We start from the raw sequence: 13,072 nt of genomic DNA, 5'->3' as shown, positions 1-13,072 counted from the left end.
CTACTCCTTCATGGAGATTTATTGGAATACCTAATATTGAGCTCTGCTCAGAAATACTAAGTAGGGCATTCAAGACTTCTTGAGTAGAAAAATACTGAGAAGTATTTCAGAATGTCATCTGTATGAATTCTAAATACATATATTATACAAATGGCAACTTACAAAATGAGAAAAAAGGGACAAAAATGTAATTTTCCAGTCTTAAAACTTCACTTAAACTGCTAAGCAAAACAGACTTGGTGGTAATCAAGTGGTAACATTCCTAGGATTATTTTATAAATGCACAGTGGTGATCAAAAGTTACACCTTGATTTATATTTTTAATGGTGGAAGGGGGGTGGCTGAACTCTTCTGATCTGTTACCACAGGAGTCTATTTATATGGGGTGAGGTCCTCAGATGGTTATCTGGACATTGTTGTTTTGAAATTAATCTTCACCCCCTATTTAGCCTTCTGCAAAAGTGAGTAGTTTCAAATGAAAAACATTTTATTCATCTTATTGCTATACTGAGGCTTCCCACTACTCATTTCACATTTTTAAACCAAATTATACACTTTATTCCAGAAAAGTTAGCATATACATATATCAGGGTGACATGCAAAAAAATATTTTACATACAAACCATCAGTTAAGCACCTGAATCTACATATTGCACTTTCAATACAGAGAAGACAGACATCTCTTCCAATAATTAATACAATAAACTTCAAAAAGGTGTATTCGTAGCAGAGGGACTGGGAGCCAGGAACACCCAAGTTCTAATCCTGGCTCTAACACTGATCATCTCTATAGCCTACAGCAAATCACTTACATTAAATTCTGCTTCTCCAGCTGTAAAATGAGGTTAACAGACTCCCTTATCGACTTCACACAGATGATCTTAGGATCAATTCATCTTTGTAAAGTACTTTGAAGAAGAAAAAGTTTTACATCTATATAATTATATTTTAATGTTTAAACTGACTTTATTTTACTTTTAAATAATTTGCCTTGAAAATATCAAGGGGGCGGGGAAAACAATGGGTGAATTTCAGAATCCAGCCTGGATCCAATACATGGTACCGTACCAAGGCAGTTAAATTTTATGGCAGTATGTACTTCAGATATGCCAGAGGCAGATAAATACCATTTCCTTTTGGTTTAACAGAGAGGAAGTAAAATGGCAGCTAGGGGACAAGAGAGGCAGAAGTCTCTAAAGACAGCAAAGAAATATCAATTTGAGATGGAAACCACATGATATTGCCTTATATAGAAAAGGAAGGGCATCTGCAAAACCTGCATTTGACTATTGCAAAGAGTTCTGCACCTTTCTTCAACCACATCATGTGTTGCTAAACCATCATCAAGCCACAATTTCTCTTTATGAATCAGATGAAGAAACTGCTATCTGTATCATTCATTTGGGTAAAAAAAGTTATATTACCAGACCACATACTTTTCCCCCTGACTAAGGGCCCAACTCTTATTGTTAATCAAAGTATGAAAAGCTAAATATGACCAGGGAAACTTGATTTGCTCCAACCAAAGGTACAGTATTTGCTAATTTGTTCTTAAATGTTTTTTAAAAAGCAATGCACACATTCATTGAGAGGGAACTTTGCCAAAACATGGGTTGGGAGCATAAACCATGCACAACTCTTTGTTTAATTACTTCACTTTCCTTCAAAACTTGGCAAAACATTAAGCTTTTCATTTACTAAATCTATAATTAACTATAACGTTTGCTGAATAAACATAACCTTATTTTTAATTAAGTCAGAGCAAGATGCTACAACTTGCATCTAACAAGCAACATGTATCTCAAGTAACACGCAATAAAAACACCTGTCTTGTCATACATGAAGCCTTAACTGTAACTACAGTGAGCCAATTAACACACCCTCATTTTAACGACATCCAGTGCCAAAACCTGGATTTGTTGATTTCAGTGCAACCAAAATTTAACCCCGAAAAATGGAAACAACACTTTATCCTCAAAACCTTATGATTTGAAATCAAGCTGAATCATAACAGTAGCCCTGTCTACAGCAATGGATCACACATCAAAAATACCCTTGACCTAAATTTAAGTCTGGACAAAATATCTATTCAACAGTTTGCAAAGGAATTCACGTGGAACAAGTGATATGATGCAATACTTCTTATGTGGAAAAGGCCACTAAAAACAGTAGATATTAAGCTTAAAATTAAAAAAAAAAGCATTAAGGAATCCTGTACGTAATTGTGAATCAGAAACTGAAGCTAAGCCTTATTACAAACTAAGTAACTGTTTAGAACTAGAAGATCTGCACAGAAAAATTATAGTATAATTGCAACAGGCACTAATAATGGAAAATCTACAGCTAAGAGAAACAATTCTGAACTAGAACTTGCAAAACAAAACTTTGAAATGAGAATAAGAAATCTCTAAACAGAGTACAAGTTAGGATATGCACAACAGCAAGCATTAGGGTATGCAAAAATCAGTGTACAAACTCACTTCCAAAGCTACTTTAGAGCAGTGGTTCCCAAACTTGTTCCGTCGCTTGTGCAGGGAAAGCCCCTGGCGGGCCGGGCCAGTTTGTTTACCTGCCGCGTCCGCAGGTTCGACCGATCACGGCTCCCACTGGCCGCGGTTCGCTGCTCCCTTTGGCCTGGAGCAGCGAACCACAGCCACTGGGAGCCGCGATCGGCCGGACCTGCGGACGNGCCCCTGGCGGGCCGGGCCAGTTTGTTTACCTGCCGCGTCCGCAGGTTCGACCGATCACGGCTCCCACTGGCCGCGGTTCGCTGCTCCCTTTGGCCTGGAGCAGCGAACCACAGCCACTGGGAGCCGCGATCGGCCGGACCTGCGGACGCGGCAGGTAAACAAACCGGCTCGGCCCGCCAGGGGCTTTCCCTGCACAAGCGGCGGAACAAGTTTGGGAACCAGTGCTTTAGAGGAGTGGTCCCCAACGTGGTGCCCACGGGCGCGATGGCACCCGCCGGAGCATCTATGAGCACCCACGTACTGGCCGGTAGAGAAGCATGCACCAAAATGCCGCCGAAAAGCGGCAACGTCAAGAAGCGTTGCCGCCGAAATGCCGCCGAGAAGCAGCGTCATCAAGAGGATATGATTTTCTTAGCTATATGAAGAATCAGCACTGCCCATCAAAAGAGATAATCCATTTTGGGAGTCAGTTTTACCCCCCCACAACCCTCAAGAATTTAGGAGATAAACTGGTACAGTTAATTGTAAGTATCAGAGATATGTACTTGATATTTAATAATATTGTGTACAAATACCAAGCAAGACAGGTTATTAAACCTTAAAACTTCATAATTTACACTTCATTAAATAAAATGGATTTGAACATTCATCAGAAAAGAGCTCCAAGAACTCAGCAAACCTTATGCCTCACAATACATTTATTTCTTATTGCTTATCAGCATCAGTGATTCTTTGAAGCAGTGCTGCCTTTGTCAAGATGGCTGTGGTGGAAGTAGGATCCAGATACTGATGGCTGCCATTTCACGTGCAGATGCCCATCTAGTCACTAGCCCTAACAGCAGTACATTCAAAAACTTACTTGAAGAGGCTTTTATAAAACATTTTCCTTCTAACCAATTTTATTGCAAGATATTATGAAGGTTTGTATGTTTATTCTGGACAATTCACCCCTGCCCCGCCCCCAAAAAACTGAGCACTTTTGTTATTTATAGGTTGGGTATATTTTGTCATCAGCCCTACCACTTCATTTGTGGGGTAAATAAGGTTTTATAACATTTTAAAGAAGAATAAAAGGAGGTCACATTGATTTAATGGCTGAGTCTGAATTTAACCAAGGTGCCTTGAGGCCAAACCAAATCATCTTATCACTGGATGACACTGACTCTGTCATCTTTAATAAGCATCAAAGGAAGATTATGTATATTATGGTAATGCCAAAATGGGCTAGATGCTTTCCAAATACGAGGAACACAGTCCATGCCCCCATAAAGCTCATCTTTTCTCTGAAAGTTTTTTTTAAATAAAGCTATTTCTGTGTTTTGTAAGACAAGTCTAAAGCTAACTTCTAGTGTTTGATGAGGGCATCACCGGGAAAGCAGTATTTAAAAACGATAGTGATCCAACTGTTTATTGTGATTTGGATTAATCTTAATGTTTGCTACACCTCCTAATCAGCTACAAGCAAGGAAGAGGACATAGTTCAGCTCAAAAACATTAAGTGTGCTGGAATATTTCTGTAAATGTTTGATCACCCACATGTTATTACAGTCACATTGTCTTGAAGTCACAATTAAAACTGTCTGAATATCATCAAGTTCATTAAGAATATTACTGAGCATAGGACTCCATTCCACTAGGTGCTCACAACTTTATTAGGTGTTGAGAGCACTTAGTACTTGGAAGGTCAGGCCAAAAGTTCTTAAATACTCTTTTTTCCCCCATGTAGAAACATTAAGCTATAGGTTAGCCTGTCCGGTTACAGAATGGCTGATCACTGCTTGCTGACTTATTTGGATCTTCCATTGTGACCTACAATGCTTTTTGCTATTCCAGTCATAGTCTTTACTACAGTGGCGCTTGTGTGATATGTTCAAATGGCAAGCAAATCCATTTTACTTGGGACTAAGCCAGGAGTTTAAAAAAAAAAAAAAGGGGCACCAGGGCTTATCGGTGACTAACAATTTACCGTCTCATGTACTTGCAAGCCATTTCGTTTTTTCTAACAAGCTGTATTTTAAGTCACAGATTTTTCAGTTCTACCAAGTAGGTAATTTGGATGGTTATTCTGTAACACCCTCTGATTACCAAAAGGAGGGAAGAAGCAGCTGTCCTTGCCTAGCAGCAGTGTACAATCCAGATAAAGAGAGGTAGTTGGCACAAAATATTAAAACAAGAAAAACATTTTATGCTACCATGAAGTTAGACCTCAGTTTCATCCATTTTATTAAATCTGCTAGCTTTCCAGCATGCATACTGTACAACAGCTCACAATGAGGTTCACATGGTACCTGTACCCCAACGTAACTAAAAAGGCTAGACCAGAGGTCGGCAACGTTTGGCACGCAGCTCGCCAGGATAAGCATCCTGGCGGGCCGGGCCACTTTATTTACCTGCTGACACGGCAGGTTCGGCCGATTGCGGCCCCCACTGGCTGCGGTTCGCTGTCCCGGGCCAATGACGGCAGGAAGCAGCGTGGGTGAGGGACGTGCTGGCCGCAGCTTCTCGCCGCCCCCATTGGCCCGGGACGGCAAACCGCGGCCAGTGGGGCCCGCAATCGGCCGAACCTGCCGCGTCAGCAGGTAAATAAACTGGCCTGGCCCACCAGGGTGCTTACCCTGGCGAGCTGCGTGCCAAACGTTGCCGATCCCTGGACTAGACCATTTCAAGCTATTTATCAAAACTTCATGATGTCAATCTCCCTTAGAATCCTTAACTTATTTCCTCCAGGTTTTAAAAATCCAACATTTCATTAATTAATCCTCCTTGAAGAGTTCTGTGAATAAAAATGTTCACAATCTTTTGTACTGACAAGACAAAAGCTATTCAAATGTACTTATGAAGTCCCCCTCCAGGAAGCATTATGGGCAGGAAACATTCAATACAATAGAGTAGCAGAGCTAACACTTCACAGAAATGAAAGATTCATTTTGCTCAGACTGATGATGCACAAGCTGCATATCGTTCAGCCATACAGACAGCATTTTGAAAAGGAAGTGGTTAGGAAGAGTAGCATTAAGCTGTTTATATACATAGACCCTACATCAGCACCACAACACCTAAATGCTGCTGGATCCTCTGGCATACAAACAGGCTACTGTGCATCTGAAATTTTCATGCACCCAAGGCTTTGAGTGCACAAAATAAGGAAGCTTAACATCCAAAATTTCATATAATTCACAAAGAAATAAATGCAGCTTGCCTACACAGTAACGCTAGTTCCTAATCAAACGCGGTAGACACAATCAACCCTTCAGTAATGTAAATTATCCTTTTCAAAGTCTCCTTTTTTGGAACCTTTTTAAGTTTGTGTGTGAAATTTTGCAGGAAATGTCAGTTTTTCTTTGAACAAATCTTTCTTTCATGGTATGACACCACAAGGTAAGTTATCTATAAGGAACACAAGCATACTCATGCAAACTCAAAAGAAAGAAGCATCTATCTGAAAGCTGATGAAAATTTTACTTGCTTTGTGTCATAATGTTTACAGGTTTATGTAATTTCATTACATACAGAGTTGTGTACATTTATAATTTCTAATTACTACCACTTTTTGCATTAGTCTGTAAAGCTTACGTTATTACAGTTGAAAAAACAGAGGCAAAAGAACAGCTCAATTTCTGTGCTCAAAGCTTTAAGAAACAAACAGTTATAGCATCTTCCTAAAGAATGCAAAATTTGTGTTTTGCAAACATACGAAGGACATGTTCAAAAATTAGTTAAAATTCCAGCCAAAAGCTAATCCTGTTAGATTAAGTAAAGCATTTTTTGAAATGCTGACCTTAGACACTATCTTCTGCACAGATCAAACCTCAGTAAAAAACAAAGCAAGGTTTTAAAAAACAACCTGACAAGAAAACAGCTTCATTTTGGGGAAAGTTACTTTTAAATGCTTTGATAAGCAAGAAACAAAAGAAAGCCATTGAAAAACCGCCAAGAGTCAATCTTTTTCTAATGGTGTGTCAGATTTCTTTTGGACAATACTTGCTTTTTTTAATTAAGTAGTTAGACCAAAATTTGTCATCTATTGCCACAGTGAGGTAAATAAACTACAGGCAAAGCTACAGGAGTAGTGTCTCTTTAGGGACCATAGACTTGGGAGAGTTGCAACATAAGAGTAAGAGAAGAATTGAATCCTTTAAATTCTGTAAAACAGGAATTAAGGTCATTTTGTCAATGTGAAGTTTGTTGTTGGCGTTTTATGTCTCCTTCAAGAAGCTTGAAATATTATTGATACAATAGCAAAGAATATCATAGAAGATCCATATGAAAAAAATCCTTCAGACATTTTTCTATCCGAAGTCCACCATCAGAAATAGCATGCTACTGGGAAAATTACCACTTTTTATTTGTTAAACAAAGAGTATGTTTGGCACTATATAAAACTGAGGATAACAGTTCCCCTGCCCATTCTGCTCTAAAATTTACTTGCATCAGCCTTTTTTTCAAATCGCAGAATCGAAGTGCACATTGTAAATACATGCACAAATTTAATTTTAAGCCAGATCCATTTGTCACTGCTCTGAACCCCTCACCTGCAGGTAAGTATTTCAGTTGGTTGTTGGCCAATCGAAGATGACGTAAAGACCTCAGGTGGCCGATCTCAGGGCACACAATTTCAAGAGCATTGTCACTCAGGTCCAGAAACTGCAGTTTAACCAAGGAGCCAATAGCTAGTGAGAGAATAGAGACAAAAAAATGAATGTGACCCAGGAGTAATGTTAAAACCTTAATAGGACTATGAGATGATAGAAGGCCTCAATATCTAATTCCTATATCTGAGCAGACTGTGAGGTATTAAAACCATTGGTCTCATAACTGAATGTCATGGGAGTTAAGTATTTGTAAGCGCTTCTATTGATAACAAGCAGTATTGGGGGTATAGAAATATGAAAAAAAATAAATGACACATAAGAGACCATAGATCAGGGGTTGGCAACCTATGGCACGCGTGCCAAACACGGCACGCAAGCCGATTCTGAGTGGCACGCTGCTGCCCACTGAGAGGGAGGAGGAGGGGCGGAGGGGCCGGAATGCACCACGTTGTGCGAAGAAGCGGGGGAGGGGGAAGCTTGGCTGCCGCAGGATCAAGCTTCTGCCTCCTGCCCCTGCAGGGGAGAGCGGTGGGGAGGGAGTCCCGGCCCCCCGCTCTCCCCTGCGGGGGCAGGAGACAGAAGCTTGGTCCTGCGGCAGCCAAGCTTCCCTCCTCCCCCACTTCTTCGCACAACGTGGTGCATTCCGGCCCCTCCTCCTCCTCCCCCCAGAGGAGCAGAGCCGAGCAGCAGCGTGCACGCTGCTCCGTAAAGCAGGCAGAGAGAGATAGGGACGGGCTTGGGGGAAGAGGGTGGACAGGGCATATCCCTCCCAGCCCCCTGCCATGAGCCACTCAGGGCAGGGGGCTGGGAGCACCCCCATGAGCCGAGCACCCCAGCCTTCTGCCCTGCACCTCCCCACCCCAACACACACCCATCCCTCTGCCCTGCACCACCCACACACACCCTAGCCCTCTGCCGTGACCTCGAGTTGCCCCCAACACCCAGCCTTCTGCCCTGAACCCACCCCCACACCCAGTCTTGTGCCCTGCACCTCCACACCCCCAAGCCCTCTGCCCTGACCTCGAGTCCCCGCCCCCCCCAGCGGGCTGAGCAGGCTGGCGGCGTAAGATCAGCATTTTAATTTAATTTTAAATGAAGCTTCTTAAACATTTTGACAACCTTGTTTACTTTACATACAACAATAGTTTAGTTATATAATATACACTTAGAGAGAAAAAAACATTAAAATGTATTACCGGCACGCGAAACCTTAAGTTAAAGTGAATAAATGAAGACTCGGCACACCACTTCTGAAAGGTTGCCTATCCCTGCCATAGATTTTGATATTATTCCAACCATGATTCTTCTCCCATGAAATTACTTTTTACTTTTCTTTGCCATCACCTTTATCTGATTTACTCACCCCAGACTGGGAATTTAAAGTTTTCTTTTCTGAAGGTAGGACATGTTTGCACCACAATAAAATGAAAGGAATAGAGAGATCAATGCAATTATTGATGCTTTAGGTTTAAACCTACCAATCATGACCAAGTAAATGAAAGTATTTTAGGTAATAATTGGCTTAGCAAGCAGGAATGATCAATAAAACAACTCTCCAGGGTAAGTGCCATTTAGTCTTTTCACTTCCTGTAATTGGAACTAGAGCGAACAACATGTAGATGCATCTAAAAGTTTAATAAAATAGTTTAACATAGTACAAGCAAGGATATCAACATTCTAAGGACTACAGAGGTGTATTTCTGTGGATATCTTTAGAATTTCATGGGAACACAAGGAAAACAGGCCTTTTTACTGAATAAAATAAAATATTTGATAGTTTCTGCCACTTATTTTGAAGCTAGTAGGGCACTTACCTTCAGGTACAACAACTATGTTATTTGAATGAAGGTACCTGGGGGGAAAAAAGCACAAACAACGACACCTGTTACCCTCAAGGACTTTGGTTAGATAATCAGTTGGCAAAATGTTCAATCTGAAATTGGAAGAGAAAAAAAACCTTCACAGACATTTCTCTTTCTGAGCATGACAGTAAATTGTACAACACTAATTAACATATTCTAAGGTTTCACTTATAACCTATTTAAATCATGAACAGAAATTAAGGTCAAGAATGTCTTAGCTGATGATTATTACAATACTCAAATGTGATGCACATGATCATTGTACTCGCAACTGTTTTATTTCAAGCTGTTGTATGCAATATTTCTTCATAACAACAAAATATTCAGGTAGAAAAAATAAATCAGGAGTCACCAGATTGCACTAAATTCTGCCATAGGTCCTCTCCTGCTGTGTACAGGAAAAAACCAAACAAATAAATCAACTATGCACACTTACATAAGCATGCAGAAGCTACTTGTCATGATGAGATTTTTTTTTAAATGTAAAGTACTAAATTAAATTTTACAAAAGCAATTTCCAACCAGTAAATACAGTGACAAGTCCAGACAAGTTTCAGTAGCTATTTTAAAGTGCATTTAGGGCTCCCTGGTGATGAACACCTAAAATTACTACAATTTGAGAAGAGCTTAATCCATATCTTTTAAACTATAAAGTTCTGCTTGAAAACAGAAAGACTATATAAAGTTTGTAGGCAAGCAATCAATACCTGAAAATAGAGTTACCTTGTCTATTCTCAAAAGATAATGAGTATTCTGATGATTTAAGCATGCGTGTAAAAGATTTGAACAAGCAATTTTTCCATTATACTGTGAAACAATGTTTCCCAAAAGCAGGGTTGTGTCCCTCTGGGAAGATGGGAAGATCTAACTGGTGAAGTGAGGATACAGACTTTTCAATTGTTCTGCAGAGTCTCAGTTTTCTGTTTTTTAAAAGTATGTCCTTCGTGCTTGTGGTTGTGAAGAATACTTTCACAATGGAAACCATGTGTAACTTATGCAGAGATGTCTGCCTGTGTTTGAAGACAGCCTGAAACAATAGCTCCAAAGTGTGAACTCTCCCACTCATTTCAGTGGATGGTAAATATGATCATTAATGTTGACACTGAAAGTATTTCACTGCTCAAAGCACATAAGCAAGCAGAAGTATCATTACAAAGCTCTACACCAAAAAAAAGTTTCTCTGTGTGAGGGGTGCGCCCCCGGTGGGAAGCATAGAAAGTAATTACACTAAGATGAGTAGATCTTTAAAAACACATGGTGATATTGCAAGGGGGATATATTCCATTTCATTTTCCTGAAGGGGAGCTCAGCTTTCAAGAGTATAGGAAACACGGCTCTAAAGTAAAGGAGGTACATTTACAGTAACAAATCAGCATTTTAAATATGAACCTATTGGCAAATTATTCTTTTTAAAATAAAATCTGTATATTTTATTGTTTCTTTTTACTTCATTTTCTGCTCTAGCCCCAAAGCAATTATTATCTCAGCTAACAATTTAAATTGTGTTACTTGAACTATAGAAGCGGCAGAACAATTGCAATCACCTACATACCAAATACATGGGATAATGGTAGCACAACTAAGCTTGGTGGTCGTGAGATAACTAAATCAAGTAAATATATATTAATAGACTTTTTTTGCTTATTTGCTGCTTCTTAAATTAACCTCCTCCAAGCAATTTTAGGCTTGCTCTTCTAAAGGCATTATCAGATAATACTAAAAGTTCTTGATGCCTGGTGGCAAAATGTCAAACACTCTTAAATATATCAAATACAAGAAAGTTGTTCCAGTGTATGTGAACCAAAAATATAGGGCAAGATGAGGCAAGATTGTCTCTTCAGCAAGCTGGAGACCGCAATGACCTACAAAACAGTTAAACTATGTTGTGGACACGAGTCCTAGAAAGGTGCGGTTTTAACAGCCAAATTGAGAAGACAAGCTCAGGCAGATAACTTATAGTGTTCAAACACCCCATGCTTCCTTTAAGTTTGAATTTACAGTATGTACTTCAAAAACACATTGCACTACCAAACCATTCATTAAGATCAGGTCATAGCTGTCATAAAGCAGTATGGGAGGTAAGGAGAGAAAGCATATTTAAAGTTCAGTTCTATTGCATGATGGTTGTTTGGTGAACTACATCAAATGTAGGGCTCAAAAAATCTATTATACATCTACTACCCAAATGGGCTATACCTAATTGAAAAGGACAATACAACAAATCCCCCAGCTGGATCAAGGTGCACAGCCCTGGTATGAAGACCACCAGTACATACCCCTTTCTTACCGCATGGGGTGGAGGAAATCAACATTTCCTCCTAACACAATCTGAACAAGAAATTATGACACAGAAAGGAATTCAGCATGGGCCTGAATGTAGCTAGTAGTCAAAGTACCTCATTTTATTACCCAGGAGGAAAAACCACATTATACTGAAAAGGAAAAATGTATACAATCACAGCATTTTTTTTTTAAATAATTTGACACTGATTAGCATAATAAAGTTGGTCAAAACTCCAACACTCACAATTCCACGAGGTTTGGAAGCTTCTGTGCAAGGTTTTCTGGCTGAAAAAGAAAAAAGGTAGAGATCTATTATTTTAAAAACGAACATGCGTCCTACTCATTTTAATAACCACGCCAACAAGATACATCACAAGTGTGTTTCAGTAGAACTGTGTTCAGTAGAACAAAATCAGCCACACTCAGCCCTGGGTATGGGAGGATGGGAAAATGGAGCACCTCGTGCCATTCTTTCATAGTCTAGAAGTGACACTGATGGGATCTACAGCAAATTGCATCCAGCCGACCAAGGTTTGAAGAATGGATTATCAATACTCAGCTTTTGAAAGGGAATTAAAGCTAAGGAGGTGGAGATGAGATAGAGGGGTTTCCTAAGCAGCCGCTGGAAAGAAAACGTTCACTGATTTACAGCAGTAGTAAAAAGCAGGAAGCATGCCAGACCACCTCCTAAACAACATATATTTTCTTTGTAATATTGCTGAGTAGCAGGACAAGACCTGAATCCTCTACAGTTTATTTAACACCGCTGTACCAAAAATATCAAACCCATCAGATTTCTTTATGCATGTCAAGACGCACGTCCTTCTCTGTATTCTGACTCACCCCTGGGTGCGCATGCCGGTTTCTGGATAGTCTTTTTAAGTGTAAACAAACATTATGGCAGTCAACACACTGGGATCAATACGGCTATTTTAATAATTTTAAGACCCAGCAGGTTAGATTTTCTCCTGCATCTGAGCTCCATTCAGTGCAAGAGAGCAAAGGTAGCGAGGGATATGGCAACAACTCTCTGATTCTGAACTAGTCTGACAAGAAGTTGCTTGAACTCATACCTGTGGTTTATTGCCCTCGGGTTGCATGTGGTCCCTTTTCCTCCCCGATACATTCTCTATACCCCAGAGGGAAGGGAAATTGGTATGGGAGCTAACCGATGGTTTTATGCCATCTGAAAGCTTCCCATAACAGGGAAAACATCAGCTGGCCAGTGTGGCCAGAAATTGGCTGTTTTGAATTGCTTGAGTTGTGCAAATGAGCCGAGTCAGACATCAGAATTGTGTTTGAAGCTGTGTTAATTGGGTGTATTTTAGCCTAGTAGAGAAACGTGTTAGCCTGAAGCATAATGGGGTTTTTCAGTCATGTTTAGCTAACTCAACTGAGCTAACATGGTTGAAAAACGTGCCCTTTTTTATCAATCAAGACAGGTCCCTAGGTTTTCTTGGAAAGGGCAACTAGCAGGAATTTTAGGAAAGGATGGAATATGTTATGCTGGAAGCCATATTGAAAACCCTTATTCAAGGTTGAGACGATTTTATTCCTTAGGAAATCTACTTTAAATGCAGTGACTGCATTTTGATTTTAAAATTCTAGTTTTAATTATATGGAATGCAGAGTTTAGACATGCAGA

At 40.0% G+C, this 13,072-nt stretch overlaps 1 protein-coding gene across 1 annotated transcript in view; it reads right to left on the bottom strand.

Annotated features, from left to right (window-relative positions):
• The window catches only part of LRRC28 (leucine rich repeat containing 28), a gene marked incomplete in the record, with an annotated part of 70,383 nt that overhangs the window by 53,012 nt on the left and 4,299 nt on the right, over positions 1-13,072 (bottom strand). Inside the window, 3 exon segments of the mRNA XM_034783128.1 lie at positions 7,223-7,360; positions 9,097-9,134; positions 11,672-11,712. Coding sequence (XP_034639019.1) covers positions 7,223-7,360; positions 9,097-9,134; positions 11,672-11,712 — 217 coding nt within the window.

The sequence above is a fragment of the Trachemys scripta genome, chromosome 10 (genome assembly GCF_013100865.1).
Source record: "Trachemys scripta elegans isolate TJP31775 chromosome 10, CAS_Tse_1.0, whole genome shotgun sequence".
In the NCBI taxonomy this organism is placed as follows: Eukaryota; Metazoa; Chordata; order Testudines; family Emydidae; genus Trachemys; species Trachemys scripta.
The sequence above is the reverse complement of the archived record's forward strand: the minus strand, read 5'-3'. Positions and strand labels throughout refer to the sequence as shown.